The sequence below is a fragment of the Pseudorca crassidens genome, chromosome 12 (assembly GCF_039906515.1).
Source record: "Pseudorca crassidens isolate mPseCra1 chromosome 12, mPseCra1.hap1, whole genome shotgun sequence".
NCBI classification, from domain to species: domain Eukaryota; kingdom Metazoa; phylum Chordata; class Mammalia; order Artiodactyla; family Delphinidae; genus Pseudorca; species Pseudorca crassidens.
Genome location: NC_090307.1, coordinates 822,815 through 845,983, shown reverse-complemented (window position 1 = coordinate 845,983; position 23,169 = coordinate 822,815). Strand labels below are relative to the sequence as shown.

The following is a 23,169-nucleotide window of genomic DNA, read 5'->3' as shown; positions in this document are numbered from 1 at the left end:
TCTCTTGTTGCGGAGCACGGGCTCTAGGTGCGTGGGCTTCAGCAGTTGTGGCTCGTGGGCTCTAGAGCACAGGCTGGGTAGTTGTGGCGCACGGGCTCAGTTGCATGTGGGATGTGGGATCCCGCGGCATGTGGGATCTTCACGGACCAGGGCTCAAACCCGTGTCCCCTGCATTGGCAGGCGGATTCTTAACCACTGTGCCACCAGGGAAGCCCTCAACACAATTTTTAAATTAACTCAGACATTTATTTAGTGCCTGTCATGTTTTTAGTCACTGGGCTAAACTGAACAGAAGTTACCAGTAGAAAGAGAGAAGCTGGAATTATGGGAGAGGGAGGGCTGGACAATGAGGTGCTGGGCAGGGCAAACAGGCCAGGGGTGAAGGTGCTGGCCATGGGTGTGAGCAGACGCAGCCTCTGATCAGGACGGTTGCTCAGGAAACAGGCGTGTGCGTGGGGCCAGGAGCGGGTTCCAGGGAGACCAGGTCTGATGGTCTTGGTGTTCTGGAAGAAGGAGGAGACTTGGTCTTCTGCTGAAAAGGAAGCTGAGGATTATTCCGGCAGCTTCAATGAAGTGAGAAAGGTCTGGAATAGTTATTGAGGAGCGATAAATTAAAGTAGCTGTGTGCAGACACACCAGGCCTCTCGTTAAACTGCAAGTTCTCTGAGGGCGATGTGGCCCTTTTCTTCCCCCTTGGGCGCTTGACTCCACGAAGGAAGACCCAAAGGCATTTTGAAAGCCTCCTACTCCATGATTTCATTCATTTTGAAAAATAATTATTGCCTCACAATTTTTTAAAGAGTTGGGCATCAGTGAACTTCTAGGCCGTTTAAGAGATTTAACAAATGTATGCAATTAACTTTTCTCCTACACAACATGTAGTAGCTCTAACTTAAAAATCAGAATTCTCAAGAAAAGGTGTGACATTAATTTTCTCAGAAAATAATTACAAAGTCAGGAGACCCTATCCAGTCAGTTCACCAAGATGTGTCAATCAAGGGCATACTTGTCAAAGTTCTGATAGTCCAAGTTCTATCCTCCAATGGCAGGGCAGGCTTCTCCTCACATCTGGTTTCCCATTGGCTCTGAGATGTGGGCGGGGCCACCCATTCCTGCTGCTGCCACTAGCTCCACCCCACCCCATGCAAATGAAATCAAAGCTTTGGTGAACCCACGTGATTGGTCACGTGGCACGACACACTCGCCCCACCCCCTCAAATGACATCATCACCCTCTCAAACTCTCACGAGAGTTTGCACAGATGCTGGTGAGAGGCTGGCAGGCCAGTCCACTGTGGCAGGAGGGGGGGGGGTCAGGGGAGGGAGCTTCAATACAGACCCCCATTCCCACTGCTGAGTCTCCAGTCCAGCTTAAGACAGGGGCCCCTAGGGGCCTGTGGGGCAGTGCCCAGGGGTCCCATGCACACTCTTCCCCCATTGGCTGGCTGCTCCGGCATGCAAATGAGGGCGCGCGTCACTTCCGGAGGCCAATCGAGCGCCATTTTCTCTTTCTGGCCGAGCTGGGAGGAGGGGACGGGGTCGCGCGGGGTGGGCGCGCGCCGAGCCGGGGTCCCGCCGCGCGGGGCTGAGGCGGGCGGGCGCGGGGCCCCAGCGGGCGCGGCGAGAGCGGCGGGGGACGCGGCGGCGCTGCGGTCGCCCAGCGGTAGGTAACCCTGGCCTGCGCCGACGCCCCTGGCCCGGCCCGGCCCGCGAAGTCCCGGCGGCGGCCCCGCCCCATCCCGCCCACACCCCGCGGCCCGGGGCCGCCTCATGAATCCCGCGACGTTCTCCCGGCGCGGGGTAGCCGCCAGAAGGGCGCCCGTCGTTCCTCCGCGTCACGTGGGGGCCGGGGGTGGGGAGGGGGCGGGGATGGGGGTTCGGGGGGCGGGGCGGGGGGACGGGACCGGGGTGAGGGGGACAAGGGGACTGGGCGGCGGCAGGGGAGGGCCGGGCGTGCGGAGGGCGGCGGGACGGGGACCCGGGGAGCCGCCGGGAGCGAGTGCGGACGCGGGCCGAGCGGATGCGAGCTCCCCCGGCCTGCGCTGTGGCGGCTGTCTCGGGAGGAGAGAACAGCCGGTAGCAAAGCCCAGTTCCTTCACCCCTGAGCGTTTGGTGTGAATATTGACCACATGCAGTTGTTGACATGAACGTTTTAACTTTTCATATGTCGTCGCTTCCTGCGTTGACGTACAGTCTGGGTGCAGAATTTCTCCTCTCACTTGGCTTTGGAACGTCCAAACCTGTAGCCACCAGTTCACCCTGTACACAGTTGCAAAATGATAAGTAGTTAAATATTTAAAGTATTTTCTTTGAATTTGAATGGGAGGCTTACCTGAATGCTCTTAAAACTCGTTCTGATTGAATGGAATGGGTGATGGCAGCCTCTTGAGACCTGAAGGACTCTTCTGTGTGGTGATTTACAATGCAGATGGGCAAGTGCCGGCAGACAGCGGCGGGTACCCCGGTCTCGCCAGATAGGTGGGGCGGGGAGTCAAGGTTGTGGGGAGAGGACCGCGTGAAAAGTGCGGCTTCTGGGAAGTGCGTGTTCATCTTTGGAAGTGAAGTAATGCGTGCGTGACTTATTTAGAGCTGAACGAACTTTGATATTCCGGTTGGAGATGCAGCTGTGTTGAGCCAGTGGTCTTTAGGCGTGGAAGTGACAGACCTGTGTGCAGGAAGGGAACTGGTGCTGGCCTGGAGGGTGGGGCGGAGATGCTCACCCGTCCGTCTGAGCAGTGGTGAGGACGTGAGAGCTGGATTTAGGGTTAGGAATTGAAGGTCGGTGACGGGAGGTGAAGGTGGAGTTGTTAAAAGATTTTTAGCTGCAGAGATCTGGGACACCTTTTTAACTTGAACCCAGGTTTGCGATGTGCTTTTGGTGAATTTGTGGTTGAAGTCCCTTTGAGGGGTCACGCCCCAGCTTTCTGCCGTGGCCGCCACTCTGGATGTCACACACCTGTTAGGGCAGTGTTTAACAAGTGGGGAGACTGACTGAAAGATGATGACTTGCTGAAGGCCACAAGTCTGAGAAGGGGTCTTCCTGTGTTTGAACCCAGACCTTTGAATCTTGCTTTCATGCATTGTACAAATACTGTGTGTGTTCTTTTTAAAATTAATTAATTAATTTATGGCTGCGTTGGGTCTTCGTTGCTGCGCGCGGGCTTTCTCTAGTTGCGGCGAGCCGGGGCTTCTCTTCCTTGCGGTGCGTGGGCTGCTTCTTGCAGTGGCTTCTCTTGTTGTGGGTCACGGGCTCTAGGCGTGCGGGCTTCAGTAGTTGTGTCTCCCGGGCTTCAGTAGTTGTGGCGCACAGGCTTAGTTGCTCCGCGTCATGTGGGATCTTCCCGGACCAGGGCTCGAACCCGTGTCCCCTGCATTGGCAGGCGGATTCTTATCCACTGCGCCACCAGGGAAATCCCTGAATATTATGTGTTTTCAAAGTTACTTAAAAACAAAAAAAACAACAAACCTGTATTCCAATAGTTGGGACATTTCATGTAGATTTTTTGGAGTTAGATAATGGCAACTCACAGTTCTAAGTGCTTTTCTTGTGTTAAACTGTTCTTTTCTCAAAAGTGCTTCTCAGAGTAGGTTGTGCAGAAGGAACTGAGGCCCCAGGATTAAGTGACTTGTCGAAGATCACACAGCTAGTCAGATGTGGAGCTGATTTGAGCTCAGGCAGTGCAGCTCCAGAATCTTTTGCTCGTGAGATGATTGTGTGGGGTTGCTTCTGAAGTGAAATCTTTTTAGAACTGAAAAGAAACTGAACTGAAAAGAACTGAACTGAACTGAAAAGAAAGTTCTGTGGCTTTAAAAAGTATTATATTACCTGAATGATTTTCTTTTTTGCAGTGTATTTTTTCAATAATGGAATATTCTTAAATAATCATGATACTAAAAAGCAACAAAAGATACCCTTTAAGTGCCTCTTTGGGAAGTAATATTTTCTTGTGCACATCAGCACAATTTTTGGTAATCCCGTGTCTACCACACACTGTGAAATTAAAGGTAATTTACTATGAACAGAGGTGGATAGATTAGTGCAGCTGCATTAGCCTGCTGTTTTCTAATGGTGAAGATACAGATTTAACCGAGTACTAAGAATATATAGAGAACAGCATCAGTAAAGGATCTATAGATATGGAAGCACTGAACAACTTCTTTCCTAGTTAATTAATCCACTAGGTCCTCTTTATGAAATCTTGCATCTCTTAGAATGGAGAAATAATGGTAAAAGTCACCTTCTGTTCCCCAAAGTGATTGGCAACAGTAGACCAAGGATTTTGAAAGAATTGTTTTAAGGTTATGAAACTTCTGTGATTTACCTACGTTTTATTTTTTATTATCTTTACTTGGTTTCCCTAAAACAGCAAACTGCTGAAAAGGGGAAACTTTTTTTTTTAATTAAGCATGGATCTGTGTACTTGTTTTGGAAGGGGGCGGGGAACCACAATCGCGATGATGAGGGAATGGGGCACTTACAGTTGAGAATAAAAAGCTCTGATTCTCCAAATTGAAGAAGACAAACTTCCTTGGCCCTCCTCCCAAGCCTTGAACAAGTAACTGCCGAGCCTTTTAAAACTTGCCCAGTCACTGGAAGCCTCTTTTCAGTGCCTTCCTCCTGAGGGTCGGCCTGTCGGTAGCAGCCTTGGGAACCATCCTGTGAAAATTGGCCAATCCCTAAACTGCTTCTGAGAGTGTACCAATCCCTGTACTCCTTGCTTCTCAAAACTGTGATAAGATCAGCACTTGCTTTGTAAGGCCAGATTTCTTTGCAAGCAAAAAATTCAGCTTTTTTGTTTTGGATATATGTGGATGGTGGTCTTAACCTTGGACAATTCTATTTACCAGCTTTGGGGAAAGAAGAACCCCAAAGGATAGAGAGGATAGTGGGACTTTAAGGAGGAAATAACGGCAAGTCTGATAAAGTGAGTGGAAAGCATAAAGAAGGATTTTTGTTGAGGCATGCTCTGGCCGAGGAAGCCAGTCTGGGCTTGAAAGTGACCTTGTGCTTAATATTTAGGAATGCCACCACGAGGTTCTTGACAGCTCCTCTGTTAAATTATGCTTTTGAAGGCTAGAACCCAATTCAGTGAATTTTATTGTTAATAATTTTATTATTAGTTTTTTTTTTTTTTTGGCTGTACGCGGGCCTCTCACTGCTGTGGCCTCTCCCGTTGCAGAGCACAGGCTCCGGACACGCAAGCTCAGCGGCCATGGCTCACGGGCCCAGCCGCTCTGCGGCATGTGGGATCCTCCCGCACCGGGGCACGAACCCGTGTCCCCTGCATCAGCAGGCGGACTCTCAACCACTGCGCCACCAGGGAAGCCCTAATTTTATTATTTTTAACTTTACTTCCTCTGATTTTTATATCTCCCAGTTCTAAAATGCTAAATGATCCTTCAAGCTCACTTTCTACTGAGCCTGAGATATACTTTTCACATAGATAACTTGTCTGAAAAGCGTGTCTGTTCCAAATCAGCTTCTCAAACACTTCATGTTTCTTTATTACCCACGAAAAGTTCCTCCCACTGTTAACCCTCCCTGCCCCGCTCATCTCTCGTTTTATTCCAGTCCACCTTTTTGGTTTTACTTACCTTTTGCCCAGTATATTCAGACTTTTACTACCTTACCTCAGTCATTTTCTGATGCTGATCTATTCACTTGGAATGTCTTGGACTCCAAGTCACCAACCCTCCATAGCCTTTCCATTTTGAACCTCAGTGATAGGCCCAGATGTGCAAAGAAAACATGATTCCTGCCCTGAAGAAGTTCAGTCCAATAGGGAAAATAGGTGTAGAAGTAGATAATTACAACGTAGTGAGGTGAGTGCAATGAAATAAGTATAAACTGGCCACTCTGGGAATTCCTCGGAGGGGCACCAAGCTTATCCTTGAGGGAGGAGGGGTTATAAGAGGGTATAGAAGCGGAATTGCGGGCTTACAGAAATTATTTAAGATCTTGGGAGGTACTGCCAGTTGTCCTGTAAACATGCAGAAAGTACAGTTTTTCTACTTATCCTCACTACCAGTGGACATTATCAATCTTTAAGTTACTGTTTTGATAATAAAAAATTGGCATTCATTTTTTTACCTGGCATTTCTTTAACTCGAGTTTAACTGATTTTGTTTTATAGCTTGCACATTAAAACTTTTTTTGAAATAGTTTCGGATTTATAGAAAGTTGCAAGTACAGTACAAAGAACTTCTTCCCCTGAATCATTTGAAACTAAGTTGACAAAAATGATGCCACATTACCCCCAATATTGTCTGTTTCCTACAATAAGAACATTCTCATATATATCCAGAACACAACCATCAAAATCAGGAGATCAATTTATTACCATCTAATCCTCAGACTCCATTGAAATTTTGCCAGTTGTTCCAATAACATCATTTATAGTAAAGAATCTAGTTAGAATTGCGCATTGAATTTAGTTATCTTTAGTCTCTCTCCATCTGGAACAGTTCTTAGTTTTTCCTTCCATGATCTTTTTCTAAGTGTATAATTAGTTGATTTGTAGTAAATTTATAGAGTTGTGCAACCAACAGCGCAATCTAATATTAGAACATTTCCAGCACTCTCCCCAAAAACCTATCCATGTGCAGTTACTACCCGTTCCCACCCGCAGCTGACTGCTAATCTACCTTCTATCTCTGTAGATTTGTCTTTTCTGAACATTTCATGTAAATGGAATCAGACAGTATGAGGACTTTTGCGTCTGGCTTCTTTCACTTAGCGTCATGTTTTCGAGATTCATTCATGTTGTAGCGTGCATCAGTACCTAGTTACTTTTATTGCCAGATACTATTTTGTGGTATGGGTATGCCGTATTTTGTTCATCCAGTCAACATTTGGTGGACACTTGGGTTGTTTCCACATTTTGGCTATTATGAATAGTGCGCCCTTGTATCATCTGGACACTTTTGAAGATTGCAGTTTAGATATTTTGTACAGTGTCTCTTAACTGAATGTCTGCCAGACTTCTGTGAATTACACTTTCCCCTTTGGTTATTAACAAGTATTTTGTGGGGAGATGCTTGGAAACCATGTAAAATATCCCATTCCTCACTAAACTTTCAATTTATTAAATTGTTTATGTTACCATGGACTTAAGTTTACATTCTAGTGGGTTATATTTTGGTTACTATTTCTGAATACCAAACCACCCCAAAACTTTGTAGAATGAAACATTTTATTAAAAAAACTCAGTAATTCTTTGGGTCAGGAGTTCAGGTGGGAGCAGGGAAGCTGGCTTGTTTATATTCCACAATGTCTGGGGCCTCATCTGGAAAGACTCAAAGGCTCAGGGTGACTGGACAGCTGCAGGCTCTAGAGCATCTTCACTCTTGTGTCTGCTAGTTGATGCGGAGCCTCTCCATGTGGGCTAGTTGAACTTCTTACAATAAGGAGTCTAGATTCCAAGAGTAATGGTACCCAGAGGGCAGGCAAAAGCATGTGGCATTTTTATGGTCTACCTTTGGAATTCACATGGCATTACTTCTGCCACACTTTATTGGTTGAGGTTGCCAGAAAGTTCTGCCCAGGTTCTAAGGGTGGGAGCATAGATGCCCCTACTTTTTGGGAGGAGTGTCAAGGACATATTTTAAGGAAAGCATGTGGGATGGGAGATCCTGTTACGCTATCTTTGGAAAATTCAGTGCCACAGATTAATCTGTTACTGTCATTACTTATTTGGTACCCACATTGTCCCACATTTGGCTTGTGGGAACTTCTTCAAGCGCTTGACTTCTTTTGAGTCCTTTTGACATGTCTCACCATTCTTTGAGCAACTTCGTGATTTTCTGGCATAAGACATTCTAGGCTCATCTTGTCTTTTATGTGCTCCAGCCCTAGAATCAGCCGTTTTTTCCAAGGAGCCCTGTTTCCTTTTAATGGAAAGTGGTATTTAGAAAGTAAGATTTGAGGGACTTCCCAGGTGGCACAGTGGTTAAGAATCTGCCTGCCAATGCAGGGGACACGGGTTCGAGCCCTGGTCTGGGAAGATCCCACATGCTGTGGAGCAACTAAGCCCATGAGCCACAACTACTGAGCCTGCGTTCTAGAGCCTGTGAGCCACAACAACTGAGCCCGTGTGCCACAACTACTGAGCCCATGCCCTGCAACAAGAGAAGTCGCCGCAATGAGAAGCCCCCATACTGCAATGAAGACTAGCCTCTTCTGTCCGCAACTAGAGAAAGCCTGGGCGCAGCAACAAAGACCCCACGCAGCCAAAAATAAGTAAATAAATAAATAAAATTAAAAAAGAAAAGAAAAGTAAGATTTGGGCCCAAGGAGTGCTCACTGCTACTGGGGTGTGTAACTGCTTCCAGGCTCTTGCAGTGGACAGAGCTATACAATATACACAGACACATTAACAAATGTATTTATTTTTAATCTATGTATGTGTTAAAAATAATGAGGTCACAGCTATACCTCTTATCATGGTCAAGTACCACAGGATTTATTTTAATTTTATGCTTTTTCAGGTATTTTAAAACAGCTTTATGGAGATGTAATTTACATACCATACACTTCACCTTTTTTTAAAAAAATTATTTACTTATTTATTTATTTGGCTCTGCCGGGTCTTAGTCGCGGCACGTGGGATCTTCACTGAGGCACACGGGATCTTTAGTTGCGGCATGCAGGATCTAGTTCCCTGACCAGGGGTCGAACCCAGGCTCCCGGCATTGGGAGCGTGGAGTCTTAACCACTGGACCACCAGGGAAGTCCCCAGTTCACCTATTTAAAGTGTACTTACTAAGTGGCTTTTAGTAGGTTCACAGAGTTGTGCATACATCACCACAGTCGATTTTAGAATATTGTCATTATTCCAAAAGGAAACCCTGTTCCCCTTAGCCATCACCTTCCAGTCCACCTCAGCCTTAAGCAACCAGTATTCTCCTTTCTGTCTCTATAGATTTGTCTGTTCTGGATACTTCATATACATTGAATCATATAATATGTGGTCCTTGGTGTCTGGCTCCTTTCACATAGCATAATGTTCCCTCACACAGGATCTTTGTTGAGGCATGTGGGAGCTTTCGTTGAGGCACCAGGGCTTCTCTTTAGTTGTGGCTCATGGGCTCAGTAGTTGTGGCCCACGGGCTTAGTTGCTCCACGGCTTATGGGATCTTCCCAGACCAGGGATTGAACCCATGTCCCCTGCATTGGCAGGCAGATTGTTAACCACTGCGCCACCAGGGAAGTCCCCTTAGCCTATTTTTAAGTTGGGTTTTTTATTTGCCTTTTAATTATTGTTATGTATTCTGGATATAAGTTTCTTATCAGAAATAAGATTTACAAATATTTTCTCCCATTTTGTGGATTCTCTTTGCTTTTTTGATGGTTTCCTTCAAAGCAGGTAGGTCTTTAATTTTGATGAAGTCCAACTTATCTATTTTTTCTCTTGTTGCTAGTGCTTTTTGGTGTCATATCTAAGAATCCATTGCCAAATCCAAGGTCATGAAGATTTATGCCTATGTTTTCTTCCGAGAGTTTTAAAATTTCACCATGTGCATGTATGATCCATTTGGAGTTAATTTTTGTATATGGTATAAGGGAAGAGTCCAACTTCATTCTTTTGTATGTGGAAATCTGATTGTCCCAGAGTAAAAATTACTCTGCTTTACCAGCCCTGTTTTAAAAAATTTTATGTGTGTATGTGTATATGTACTTATTACAGTTTTGTTTTCTTCCCTTTTAAGGAAAATTTCAAAAATGTTTCAAATTCCCGTGGAGAATCTTGACAACATCAGGAAGGTACGGAAAAAGGTGAAAAGCATTCTTATGGATATTGGGCTTGACAGCTGCAAGGAGTTGCTGAAGGTAAGAAGACATAAGTAACAGATTAAGAGAAGACAGTAATATTGGAGATACTGGGGGTGGTGAGATTTGAACTGGGAGGTTTTGGAGACTGGGTAAGATGCCTCAAGATGGAAATTGCCGACTCTTGAAATGAGGCATGGGAATAGCATTCGTTTTTATTCATGTCTTTGACTTAAAGTGGGCTACTTTAGGCTCTTCCAGTTTTTTTTTTTTTTTTTTTTTTTTTTACAAATTTATTTATTTTATTTATTTATTTTTGGCTGCGTTGGGTCTTTGTTGCTGCACGCCAGCTTTCTCTAGTTGTGGTGAACAGGGGCTTCTTTTGTTGCAGAGCACGGGCTCTAGGCACGTGGGCTTCAGTAGTTGCAGCACATGGGCTCTAGAGTGCAGGCTCAGTAGTTGTGGCGCACGGGCTTAGTTGCTCCGTGGCATGTGGGATCTTCCCGGACCAGGGATTGAACCCGTGTCCCTTGCATTGGCAGGCGGATTCTTAACCACTGCGCCACCAGGGAAGCCCTCTTCCAGTTTTTAACATTACTTTTAGGAGGGACTGTTTATAGTCATTAGTTGCAACATATTTTTGTTTTTGATCTTTGAGGGGAGTGTCTTGAATTACATAAATTATTTTATCAGAAGAAAACTAACTCAATTTTGTTAGAGTGATCGTCAAATGGGGATGCGTTCTTGTATGATAGGGTTGTTTGTTTTCTTTTGTTTTTTTCTGATTTGTGAATTTAATACATTCAGTCTTACAAAAGTTTAAAAATTCAGGTCACAGTCACACACTTTATTGATAAATTATGGTCTCATATAATTTTATCTTTTCTTATAACTGGAGAATATATGGCTGGCATAAAGAAATAAAAATTGTTAAATAAAGCTTGCTTTGTAGCTTTATAGCCACTTATAATTCTATGCATGTTTAATTCATAGCATAGCTATTGAAATAGGGACCGTGTCTGCTTTGAATTTTTCAGACTTGTGAAGAATTCGATTCAAGGTGTTATTGGCCTGGGAAGAGTTCAGTTTCTTAATTTTCAAATCTCAGACTTTGAACCAGATTGACTTTTATTTATAAAAAGGTGTTCAGGTGTTCTGATGCTGAAAGACCAATACGTAACCAGGATTCTCATTAATGGTCAGAATTGATTTTTGCTCTAAAGTAAAATTTCTCAAAGGTAGACCTCAAATAGTTATCTTCAAACATTACCACCCCAGAGAGATCTTCCCCCTAAAATGCTGCCCTTTTCACTTTGTTATCTTACCTGTTCTTTCTTCAGAGCTCCTGCAATACCTGATGTTATTTGTTTATCTGTATCCCTCACTCGAATGTAAGAAGGCATGGACCACATTGTTTTGTTATCCACTCTATTACCTGTACATGCTTAACATATATATTTTTTTTAACAAATATTTTTCAAGTGAATGAATGAAAGTAAAACCCAAGTAGAGAAGTACTTTCAATAACAGACTGTGCCTGAAAGTTTATTTGGAAATAAAAGGTTGGAGGAGATACTGAATTGGAAGCTCTTAGACACTGTTGTTCAAGAACAGTCTTAAAGTGAGAGCACGGTCATTGTTCCTGCAGCTCTGTCTGTAAGTCATATTTTATGCATGAGGAAGAAAGCAGGATAATCTTTTGGAGACAGGTTTGAAAAGGTAGATAGTGGACACATAGTCCATTAATAATAGATAAGTATGTGAGTTTAAGTAATATTTGCAGAGAATATAAAAATAACAAGCTAAGAGCACAATATATATAGACTGAGGAAATTTCAAATGATAATGTATGAGAAAATTTTTGGAATGGTGCCTGGCACGCAGTAGATGCTCAAAAAATGTGCCCTGAAGGTATAGCAGTGCCTTCAGTAACAGACTGAAACTCTCTGGAATATTTGGGGGATGAAGGCGTGGCTTTCACTTTAGTCCTGGCTAGCAGCTAGCGGTGTGGCCTTGGGCACATCTGTGACTCTTTGGGCCTCGGTGTCCTCGTTCCAAGGAATGTAGAGAATTAGTCAGGATACTTACCCTTGAAAGGGGTTGACAGTCTAGCAGGAGCTGAGACAAACTTGAAACAGTCATAGTGAGAAACAGACAGATCACTTCTAGCTGAGGAGGCTAGAACAGCCTTTATGGAGGAGATGAGATTTGAACTGTTTTTTGTTTGTTTTTATTTGTGTATTTATTTATTTATTTTTGGCCGTGCCGCATGGCATGAGGGATATTAGTTCCCCAGCCAGGGATAGAACCTGTGCCCCCTGCGATAGAAGCACAGGGTCTTAACCACTGGACCGCCAGGGAAGTCCCCATGTTTTTAAAGATAGGGTAGGATTCTCCAGTGGAATTAGAAAGAATATTTCAGGAACATGGAATTTAGAATCACAACCCAGTTGATTAATCCCCATCACACTAGGCTAAGTGAATTCAGTTTTTTAAAAAACTGTTCTATTTAGAAATAATAATTCAAACTTACAGAATAGTTACAAGAATAAAAATAGTACAGGGAACACTCATTACCCTTTACCCAGACTTACCAGTTGTTAACATTTTCTCCCATTTGCTTTAATATTTGCACACTCTTGCCTGTGCTGTGTGTGTGTAGTATTTTTCCCTGAGCCACTTAAGTAGGTTGCTTATCTCATGACCCTTATTACCTAAATACTTAAAGTGTGTGTTTTCTAAGAATAAGATTAGTCTCTTATATTGCCACAGGATGGTTATGAACTTAGGTAAATTTAACATGGATATGACATTTTTGTCTAATCGTTTATAGCATTTTTTCCCCCTGTCAGTGGTGGACCCAATTTAGGGTCAGGTATTGCCTTTGGTTGTCATCTCTCTTTAGTCTCCTTTAATGTGAATTTACTTTTTAAATGGAATTTTTACAGAATTAGTTTTATTTTTAGGTAAAATGCCAGAAACAACTAAAATTTTTCATCCTGGAGTCCTTTGTTTTTGACATGGCGTAAAACTGGACATTCCTCACTAACTTGCTTCCTCAGTCAGCCTAAGAATTGTTTACTCATCTGAATTTGTTCAGGACTGTTTACTTTTTCTTTCCAAGACTATAGTGACACAGAAACATACATACTTCACAAGAGAAAAGTAAGAGATTTGAATGGCATACCAGAATTGTTAATTAACTATTAGGTTAAATTTTACTATTTCTTTTGGGGGAAAATTTTTGTTTTATTAATTTGTAGTTGGTCCTATATTTTGCAAAATTTTTGAAAATTCAAGCAATGTAGAAGTTCATTATAGAAAAATTAGAAAATATACACAAACTTGGAGGAAAAAAATGACTCAATTGTAAACCATTACCCCAGAATCTCCATGGTAAACACTGTTATATCTTTCCAGATTTTTAGAAACAGGACATGATCTAACTATAAAATACTATGCTAGTAGCTTTGTTCTTACTTTTCTCTGAATCTCCTATGAAGAACTTCTTTCCACGTCAAATGCATTTATTCTTAATCCATTGTATTATTTAGAGTCTCTTGGTCTCAAGCAACGAAAACCAGTACTGACCAAGTTAAGTTAAGCAAGAGGGAATTTATCTGAAGTCTGTGGGTGCTTACAGAGAGTCAGCCCTGGGGACACCTGTCCATGTGGTCCTTTCCGTTTCCTTAGCCAGCATTTCAGATTTCGTAGTGAGAAATCACTCTGCCTTCTCTGATTTCCAAGGTATATATGACTCCACTTATCCTAAGAGTTAGGCCCTCAAATCGTAGGCTGTACAGTTCTTGTCAAAAGCCTGGCTGAGAAAAGTGAATCTTAGGGGAAATAGGCTCTTCCAAGAACCTTATCTCCTTTTCTAAAAATAGATCGAAACCCTGCTACTCCTTAGAGTATCTTGAGGAGTTTTTTAAAAAGTTAACATTTGGGGCTTCCCTGGTGGCCCAGTGGTTAAGAATCCGCCTGCCAAAGCAGGGGACATGGGTTCGATCCCTGGTCCAGGAAGATCCCACATGCCGCAGAGCAACTTAACTTATGCGCCACAGCTCCTGAGCCTGCGCTCTAGAGCCCGTGAACCACAACTAACTGAGCCCTCATGCCACAAGCCCGCACGCCTAGATCCCATGCTCCACAACAAGAGAAGCCACCGCAATGAGAAGCCTGCCCACCACAACGAAGAGTAGCCCCTGCTCACTGCAACTAGAGAAAGCCCACGTGCAGCAATGAAGACCCAATGCAGCCAAAAATAAATAAAATAAAAATTTAAAAAATAAAATAGGGCTTCCCTGGTGGCGCAGTGGTTGAGAGTCCGCCTGCTGATGCAGGGGACGCGGGTTCGTGCCCCGGTCCGGAAGGATCCCATATGCCGCAGAGCGGCTGGGCCCGTAAGCCGTGGCCGCTGAGCCTGCACGTCTGGAGCCTGTGCTCCGCAACGGGAGAGGCCACAGCAGTGAGAGGCCCGCGTACCGCAAAATAAAATAAAATAAATTAGATCAAGATACTCAAAAAAAAGTTAACATTTGATCAGTTAAATTAAAGGCTACCTACATAATTTGGAGGACACTGTGCAAAACGAAAATGCAGGGCCATGGACAGGCCCCATAGGCGTACTGTCCCAACCCACAGCAGATGGGTGACTCCCAAGAGAATGCAACTTCCGTGCCAGGATGCTTCTGTTGCCTGGATCCAGGGTGGGCTCAAGGCCCCAAGTTATCTACCAAACACCTTGGTGCTGCCAGTCCAGGGTTGGGCTGGTTACCACCTTCCTCCTCCTCTCCCCAGGTCTGCCTGGCTCCCACCAGGGCGACTGGGGAATATGGACCTCTTGACAACTTGGTTGTTGCCCCAGGTGGTGGACAAGAGTCTAGGAGTGGTTGCAGGGTGAGGGGAGTTTGGAGGGTTGTGGAGACTGAGGGCAGGGACAGAATCTGTCCCAGGACAGTGGAGGTAGGACCACGCGTGAGCTGACGCTTCAGGCCCCTGACACATGCTCCACGGTCCTATCAGACTTCACTTTATAAAATAAATTCAAAGGTGAAATTATTAACACTTTCAAAATGCTGACAACAGGGATTACACCCCAGCACTGGCCTGTCTGAGCACAGGGCTCTGTGCAACTGCATCGGTCGTTTTCAAAACTTTCCCAGTTCTTTATTTTTTTAATTTAGTTAAAAAAAAATTTAGTTATTTAACCTCATGTTGAAAATATTATTTCAGTATGTAATCAGTATAAAATAAGTAATGAAATATTTTAACCTCTTTTTTCTCTTAAATCCTCCAAGTGTATTTATAGAATTTTTTTATTATGGTAAGATATATATAACATAAAATTTGCCATTTTAGCCTTTTTTTTGGGCCACGCTGCACGGCTTGTGGGATGTTAGTTCCCTGACCAGGGATTGAACCTGGGCCCCGGCAGTGAAAGCGCCAAGTCTTAACCACTGGACCACCAAGGAATTCTGCATTTTAGCTATTTTTAAGTGTATAGTTCAGTAGCATTAATGATATTAACACTGTTTTGCAACTAGATTTTCATCATCTCAAACAAACTCAGTAACCCTGAAGTAGTAACTCCCCATGTCCCACCCCAGCCTCTGATAACCTCTAATCTACTTTATGTCTCTATAGATTTGCCTATTAAAAATATTTCATGTGAGTGGAGTCATGCAGTATCGGTCCTTTTGTGACTGGTTTATTTCACTAGCTTAATGTTTTCAATGTGGCATGTGTCAAAATCTTAACTCCTTTTTATGGCTAAGTAATATTCCATTACGTAGACATATACCACATTTTATCAGTTCATCTGTTGATACACACAGGTTGATTCCATCTTTTGGCAGTTGTGAATAATGCTGTGGTGAACTTTGCGTCACAGGTATCTGTTTGAGTCCCTGTTTCAGTTTTAGGGTATATACCTCAGAGAAATGCTGGGTCATGTAATAATTGTTTAGCTTTTTGAGGAACCACCTAACTGTTTCCACAGTGGCTGCACCTTTTTCAGTTGCCACCAGCCATGCATGAGGGGTCCAGTTTACCCACAGCCTTGCTAACATTTGTTCTCTCTTTCAGTCTCTCCCTCTTTCTCTCCCTCCCTCACCATTGTGGCCACTAATGATGTTGAGCATCTTTTCATGTGCCTATTGTACTTTTTTGCCCATTTTTAAATTGGATTGTTCGTCTTTTTGTTGTTGAGTTGTAGTTTTTTATGTATTCTGGATATTAAACCGTTATTAGATATGTTTTGTAGATATTTCCTCCCATTTTTACTTTCTTGATAATATCTTGATGCACAAAAGTTTTAAATTTTGATGAGGCCCAATTTATTTGTTTATTTATTTATTTTTTTTTGCGGTACCTGGGCCTCTCACTGTTGTGGCCTCTCCCGTTGCAGAGCACAGGCCCCGGACATGCAGGCTCAGGCGACCATGGCTCATGGGCCCAGCCGCTCCGCGGCATGTGGGATCTTCCCTGACCGGGAACTTCCCTGACCGGGGCACGAACCTGTGTCCCCTGCGTCGGCAGGCGGACTCTCAGCCACTGCGCCACCAGGGAAGCCCGGTCCGATTTATTTTTGTGTTTGCAATGCTTTCTATGTAGTATCTAAGAATCCATTGCCAAATTCAAGCCAAGAAGATTTTCTCCTTTGTTGTTTTCTAAGAGTTTTATGGTTGTAGTTCTTTTTGTTTAGGTTTTGATCCATTTTGAATTAATTTTGTATATGGTGTGATATAGGGGTCTAACTTTATTCTTTTGCATGTGGAAATCCAGTTGTCCCAGTGCCATTTATTTGACTAATTTTTCCCACATTGAATGGACTTGGCGGCCTTGTAGAAAATGATTTGGCCATAGGTGCATGGATTTATTTCTGAACTCTCAATTCTAGTCCATTAATCTTTATGTCTATCCTTATGTTAGTATTACACTTTTGATTACCCTAGTTTTGTGATAAGTTTTGAAATTGGGAAGTGTGAGCTCTCCAACTCTGTTCTTTTTTTTTTTTTAACATCTTTATTGGAGTATAATTGCTTTACAATGGTGTGTTAGTTTCTTCTGCACTTGCCCTTAGTGTGTTTTCGATTACCTTCATTATTTTACTCAGGTTTCCCCATGTAAAACCCTAAAAGAAGTTTTTTTTCAGAACTCGCGCTAGGAGAGTATGTGGCATGTCTTGAGTGTGCTGGACCCACATCAGGGATCGGTCCTGACCATCCTTTTCATTGCTTGGTCAGCCTCGTTAGGCAGGCCCATCCCTTGAATCTCATTAAAGTGTAGAGGAAACTAGTACTGGGTTGCTTGATTAAAAAAAACAAAAAAACACATGTAATCAGTGGGAAAGTGGAAGAGACATTGGATGTTCTTTCTGTGTATGATGTGTGTGTTGCTTAGAGGAGAGATTTCTAATGTATGATGTGGACCCTTGAGGAATCATGAAGTTATTAGGGAGTACTACAATTTCTCTGGTGGCTGCAAATTCAAATGAAGCATTGTCTGAGAATTGAAAGTAATCTCTCCCATTAAATTACTGTTATATATCAAATGTTCATAGATACTGAGGTGATTAATATTATCCAAATTTATTTAAAAGTATTACTCTTCCTATCAGCTTTTGTCATCCTCTGTTTTCTCAATTAACAGCTATCAGAGATACAAATACTGTCACATGGAGGCCAGAAAGCTTTGAAGAAGCGGTAGGGAAAAAGGGGATTAAAAAAAGAAGGTCCCTAGGTTAGAGTGTCAAAGTATCTATCAGATTTATTGAGTGAGTTAGAGATAGAAGGAATTAATGTTGACTGTCTAGTAGAAGTTTGGATCCATGATCATTTTCGCCTTTTTGTCACCTTGTGGGTTATTACCTTGTAAGCCTTTTTTTCCTCCCAGTCTTGCCTTTGGTGCAAAAGCTTGACTACTCTAGCTCTTGCTTCTCACTGCACTGCACCACGTTCCTTTCTGTGCTTTCTGCTCAGAGCTGCCATTTCTGAGGCAACTAGTGCACTTCTTTGCATCAAGTTACAGATTAGATGAGAACATTTCAACCAATGTTTACAAATTTGGGGTTGCTGCATCTAAATTAGGGAAGCTTAAACAAAAAGAGTGCACTGAACCCACCCCATGTCAATCTTCTGAGACCTATATATGTACAAACAGATTTTTAAAAATGTGTTAACCTATGTTTCTACATCTCATGTACAAAAATATATTGAAATATTCTTAATCCATTTATTTCCTAATGATTGTGGTTTTTTTCTTACTAGCTCTTTTTTTTCCTGCATCTGACAATGGAAAGCACTCTTTCCTTTAAACCCTTCTCATCGCCTGTCATAGAACATTACTGCTTCCCTCTTCCTTTTCCAGTATTTTCTTATGAAAAATTTAAGCCTACAGAGATACTGAAAGGCTTGTACTGTGAAAACCCATGTACCTACCACGTAAAGTCTGCAAAATTAACATGAATATGTATCTACACTCATCATTTTATGTTATTGTTTGATGCATTTCAAAGAAAGTTGCAGGCATTGATAAATTTGCTGTTTTTGTATTTGAAGTGAGACTTTCGTAGACAGCATATAATTGGATCGTGGTTTTTAACCCAATATGACATTCTCTACCTCTTATTTGAGTGTTTAGACCAGAGGTAGGCAAACTATGGCCCATGGGCCAAATCTGGCTTGCTGCCCGTTTTGTAAATAAACTTTCTTGGAATACAGCCATGCTTATTAGTGTTTACATATTGTCTATGGCTGCTTTTGTGCACAATGGTGGGATTGAGTAGTTGTATCAAACAGAGACTGCATGGCTGTCAAAGCCTTAAATATTTATCATCTGACTCTTTACAGAAACAGTTTACCAGCCCCTGTTATTTAATGTGATTGTTGACATGATTGGGTTTAAATCTCCCATCTCACTGTTTGTTTTTACCTATCTTATCTGTTCTTTGTTCTTTTTATTCTTTTTCTGCTTTCGTTTGGATGAATATTTTTATGATTACATATTATCTCCATTTCTGGCTTATTAGCTATACTTTGTGGGTACCTTCCTCATATAATACTGCTTCACATATAGTATACAGCAGCATGCTTTCATTTCCCCTTCCAGCCTTTGTGCTATTGTTGTCATATATTTTACCTCTATATATGTTACAAACCTCACAATAAAAGCAGTGTTCTATCCAGTTTTTTTTTATTTTATTTTTTTTTGCGGTACGCGGGCTTCTCACCGTTGTGGCCTTTCCCGTTGAGGAGCACAGGCTCCGGACGCGCAGGCTCAGCGGCCATGGCTCACGGGCCCAGCCGCTCCGCGGCATGTGGGATCTTCCCGGACCGGGGCACGAACCCGTGTCCCCTGCATCGGCAGGCGGACTCTCAACCACTGCGCCACCAGGGAAGCCCCATATCCAATTTAAATCCTTGTAATAATTTGCACTTTTCTCTAGTTCTGAATTGACCTGGTAGCAATGTATTAGCCTAGGTATAGTCCAAGGCAGATGTGATATTAATTGTCATTCTCTGGCTTAACTAATTCTTTATTTTATATTAAAATAGTCTTTAATTATTAAAAAAAACCCAGTAATATATACTGTGAAAGTTAGAAAGTACAGGTTATCATTTCTTTAGAAAATAGAAATATTAAATGCCACGTACCTACCGTTCAGAGATTTAGCTTTCTCTGTGTGTGTAAACATATAAATGCGTGCAGTATTTACCACAGTGAGCTCATAGCGGTCACTCTTTCTTATTGCATGCTTTTTCAGTTACCTTCATCTTTCTGTGTCATCAAATGTTCATCCTATCTAATACCCAGTCCATATTCAGATTTCTCCAGTTGCCCCCAGATATTTTTCACACTCTGTCTCTTTGAAGCGGAATTCAGTCTGAACCCTGCTGCATCTGGCTTTAGTGTCTCAGAGTCACGTCCCTTTCCGTCTTGCCGTCCCTGTGGTGGTGTTAGCCACACACTTGAGCCCCTACGTCACTCCCCACCCTGACACTCTTCTCCGTGGTGCTCGCGCTGATGGAAGACAGTGTCTGCTCATGCAGTTTCTGTCTTTCAAAACTTACTTGTGGAAATCTCATCTGTTTATTTCTTATAAAACTGTAACTTAAAAAAATATATATATATATTTTTGAATTTACGGAAGACTAAATACATGGAAAAAAATCCAGCACCCTAACAAGTACGGCCAGGAAGGAAATCAGCTCTGTAATAGGATGGTTTAATGAACTACAATCAAGAAAGGATGGGAAAGGAAGAAAAAAATGTGCATTGAATTTAAGACACTGTAAAAACTTGGAAGACATATTCATTTATTATTCAAGTGTAAACTCAGTAAGTACTTGGTGTAAATTAAAAGGCCGCTGCTGAGGTACAAAAACTGTAATATTAACTTGGATTATTTCAACATTTTCCCCAGGTCTCCAACTTGATGGGAACTCTGTCACAACTTGCCCTGGGCTGCATTTTCATTTCACTCTTCCCAAGTAGATTTCTTAGGTGCCAAGTAATCCCATCAGGTTCTAATTAAATATTTCTTTATCTTCTGAAATTATGTAATAATCTCTCTTTTTCTCCCTTTTTAAAAGGACCTTAAAGGCTTTGATCCAGGAGAGAAGTACTTTTATAACACATCATGGGGAGATATTTCTCTCTGGGAACCTTCTGGAAAGAAAGTGGTATGTATTTTCATTTTTGATTTTCATGTTTCCTAAGAACTTGGGGGTAAGTGTCAATTTAGTTCTGAGGAACATCATATGTTTTGGGGTTGCAGATGAATGAATGGGAGGAGGAGGAGGTGTAGTGTAAATATTCAGGGAAGTAGAAAGAAAAACAAAGTTAAACGTTTTGTGATATAGGATTATTGATGCTTTGAGAGTTTTCCGCCTATCAAGTTGGTAAAGTGATGTAGTGAAACTATTATTTGTCCTTGATTATTATATGTCTCTGATGTAAGAAGGGCTTCTGATTTATATAACTATTCTCAGTAAAAAGAAATGTCATGACTTTATATGTAACGAAGGTACATCCTGGTTTCAAAAATTAAAATAAGAATATGGAGTTTGAATCGAGGAACACAGTTTATAATAATTTGAAGCCTCACACTTAGGCAGATTCGAGCTAAAATATGTGACATACCGCTGAATTCTCCTTCTTAAAGTGTTTTCTTCTGGAACACCCTTCCTGCCCCCCAGCCACTGGACTATAGCACCTTCATCAGCGTCAAACCAGCACGTCCCAGATATGACGTCACTGCCTCCCCTCACCGCTCCCCACCCCCATTTGGCCAGATCGTGCGTCCCAGATATGATGTCACTGCCTCCCCTCACCGCTCCCCCACCCCATTTGGCCAGACCGTGTTGACCTTGGGAATTCTGGCTTTAACAACAAATTCCTGTAGCCAGTGAGTCATTTCTCCGTCAGAATTTTACTTAAAAAAATTTCCGTTGTCACCTTGTCCTCCTGAGTCCTGCTTTCTGCCCTGTTTTGTGTCTCTTATCCTCCTTAACCCGAAACTCCCCTCTCTACCCACAGATACAGGGTTCCTTGAAACTGCTTTGATTTGGTTATTCTGCTCAGAACAGCTCATAGCTATTCAAATATGCCTTGTTTTGAAGATCTTGGCTTTGTGAATATTTTCTTGGGCCTCCCTGATTTTTCTCATCCAAATTCTTAAAAGATTCTGTAACATAACATGCAATATAATTTATAATTTATGCTTTTCATCAATAAACATATTTTGAATTCCTGTTACAAACTAGGTAAAACTTTGAGTGCTTGATACAAAGAGGTGAAATTTAGGGTTCTTTTCCTCAGGGAGTTTATGTTTTTGTTCGGGTGAATAGGGCCTAGCATAAAAAGTTAAATAACAATATGGAAGAGTGGAGATTGAATTTGTTAAGTAGATACCATATTGAGAAAAAAACCCAATAAACCACTGTTGCCTGGCATGGTGGAGGCTGTGTTGTCTGCTCGTTGTAGTACCTTGCCCCTCTCTGTGCCGTAGGTAGCTTCTTGCTTTAATTTGTCTCTGGGTAATAGGATATGTGAACAGAGACAGTTTCGGGCACCATAGCAGAAAAGTGTGACCCTGCTGGATTATGTGGCTCAGGCTGCACAGAAGTGAGATGTGTTGGACTTTTGGGTTTGGGACTGAGACGCTCAGGTTATATCAGGTGATGGAGCCCAGCTGTTGTGGGACCTGAGGACGAGGCCTTAGGCTGACAGAGAGACAGGGACTATCACAGGGACAGGATTTCCACCAGCACCCAGAACACCTGACTCCCCTTCTTTTCTGCTTCTCTCCTTGGTTATTTTTTCTAACTCTGTTACAGTGAACCAAGGTCTCACGCTCAAATTGTTTCTGATTGGTCACTGTCCTAGAACTTTCACATACAAGTTTTTCTCTGAACATTTTGTCAGGGATTTTGTGCTTATGGACTTACTATTTATTTTCCATTTTAATAGGTTTGTAGTGGTATCTGCTCTGGTGTTAGTTTGCATTTCCCTAGTGACTGATGATGTTGAGCATCTTTTCGTGTGTTTGGCATCTGGATACCCTCTTTACTTTAAAGCATTTGATGCTTAAAATGTTTTGCCAGTTTTCTAAAAATTGGGTTATATGTTTTCTTACTGAGACTTTAACATGTCCACAAAAATGATTCTGGACACAAGTCCTTTATTAGATATGTGGTTTGCAAATATTGTCTCCTAGCCTGTGGTTTGTCTTTTTATCTTTTAAACAGTGTCTTTCAAAGAGCAGATTTCTTACTTTGATGAAGTCCTGTTTATCATTGTTTTCTATTATGGATCATACTTATGGTGTCATATTTAAGAAATCTTTTCTTAGCCCAAAGATCTGTTCAATACTAACAGATAGTAACAAGTTGTTAGTAAGTGCTATTGACTCTTTAATTGGGTGTAATTTTCGTTAAGTATCTGGTTTTTCAGTACAGCATTTTGTGGAGTATAAGATGCACCATTTTAAAATGAACCACTAATGAAACTAAAGTAATACTTCACACTTAAGCTGTGTTGCAGCATTGAACTGTCAGTTGTAAGGTGTTTTCAGATTTCAGAGATATTAAAATATGGGGGGAAGAGTGTGTCAGAGTTAGTGAAAAATGTTTTTTTACTTTGTGATCTGTGGTTGGCTGTTGCCCTAGGTTTATTATAGATCCTCCTTGAAGTGCCAGAACGCGGGATTTCTAATTGCTGGGAAGGCAGTAGTAACATGTTGTTGAATGAGTTTGGGTGATTTCTCTGACCAGTGACCCAAGAGGAAAACTGCATGACTAGGAGAGAAGGTGACAAAACCCACTGGAGGGGAGTATGTGTATGTGTGTATGAGAGAGAGCGGTCACGAGAGCACAGATCTGGGAAGGAGCGGGGTGG

General features: G+C 42.3%; 1 protein-coding gene and 1 long non-coding RNA gene across 5 annotated transcripts in view; one reads left to right on the top strand and one right to left on the bottom strand.

Moving 5' to 3' along the window:
* Positions 1-224: 224 nt before the first annotated feature.
* Positions 225-1,257, bottom strand: LOC137203159 (uncharacterized). Its single transcript, XR_010932957.1, has 2 exons — positions 1,007-1,257; positions 225-503 (listed from the first exon to the last, which is right to left on the bottom strand). It is a non-coding gene; the product is annotated as an uncharacterized lncRNA (long non-coding RNA).
* Positions 1,258-1,531: 274 nt separating this feature from the next.
* The window catches only part of ADNP2 (ADNP homeobox 2), a 39,775-nt gene continuing 18,137 nt past the window's right edge, over positions 1,532-23,169 (top strand). For 3 of the 4 annotated variants that reach the window (XR_010932955.1, XM_067698766.1, XM_067698765.1), the window contains exons 1-3: positions 1,532-1,662; positions 9,708-9,828; positions 20,364-20,453. Coding sequence is in view for 3 of the 4 variants with exons in the window: in XM_067698766.1 (XP_067554867.1) it covers positions 9,721-9,828; positions 20,364-20,453 (198 nt within the window). In the remaining variant the exon portion in view is untranslated. Of the gene's footprint in view, positions 1,663-9,371; positions 9,829-20,363; positions 20,454-23,169 lie in introns of those variants that run through there. The other variant, XM_067698764.1, reaches the window with a different exon arrangement.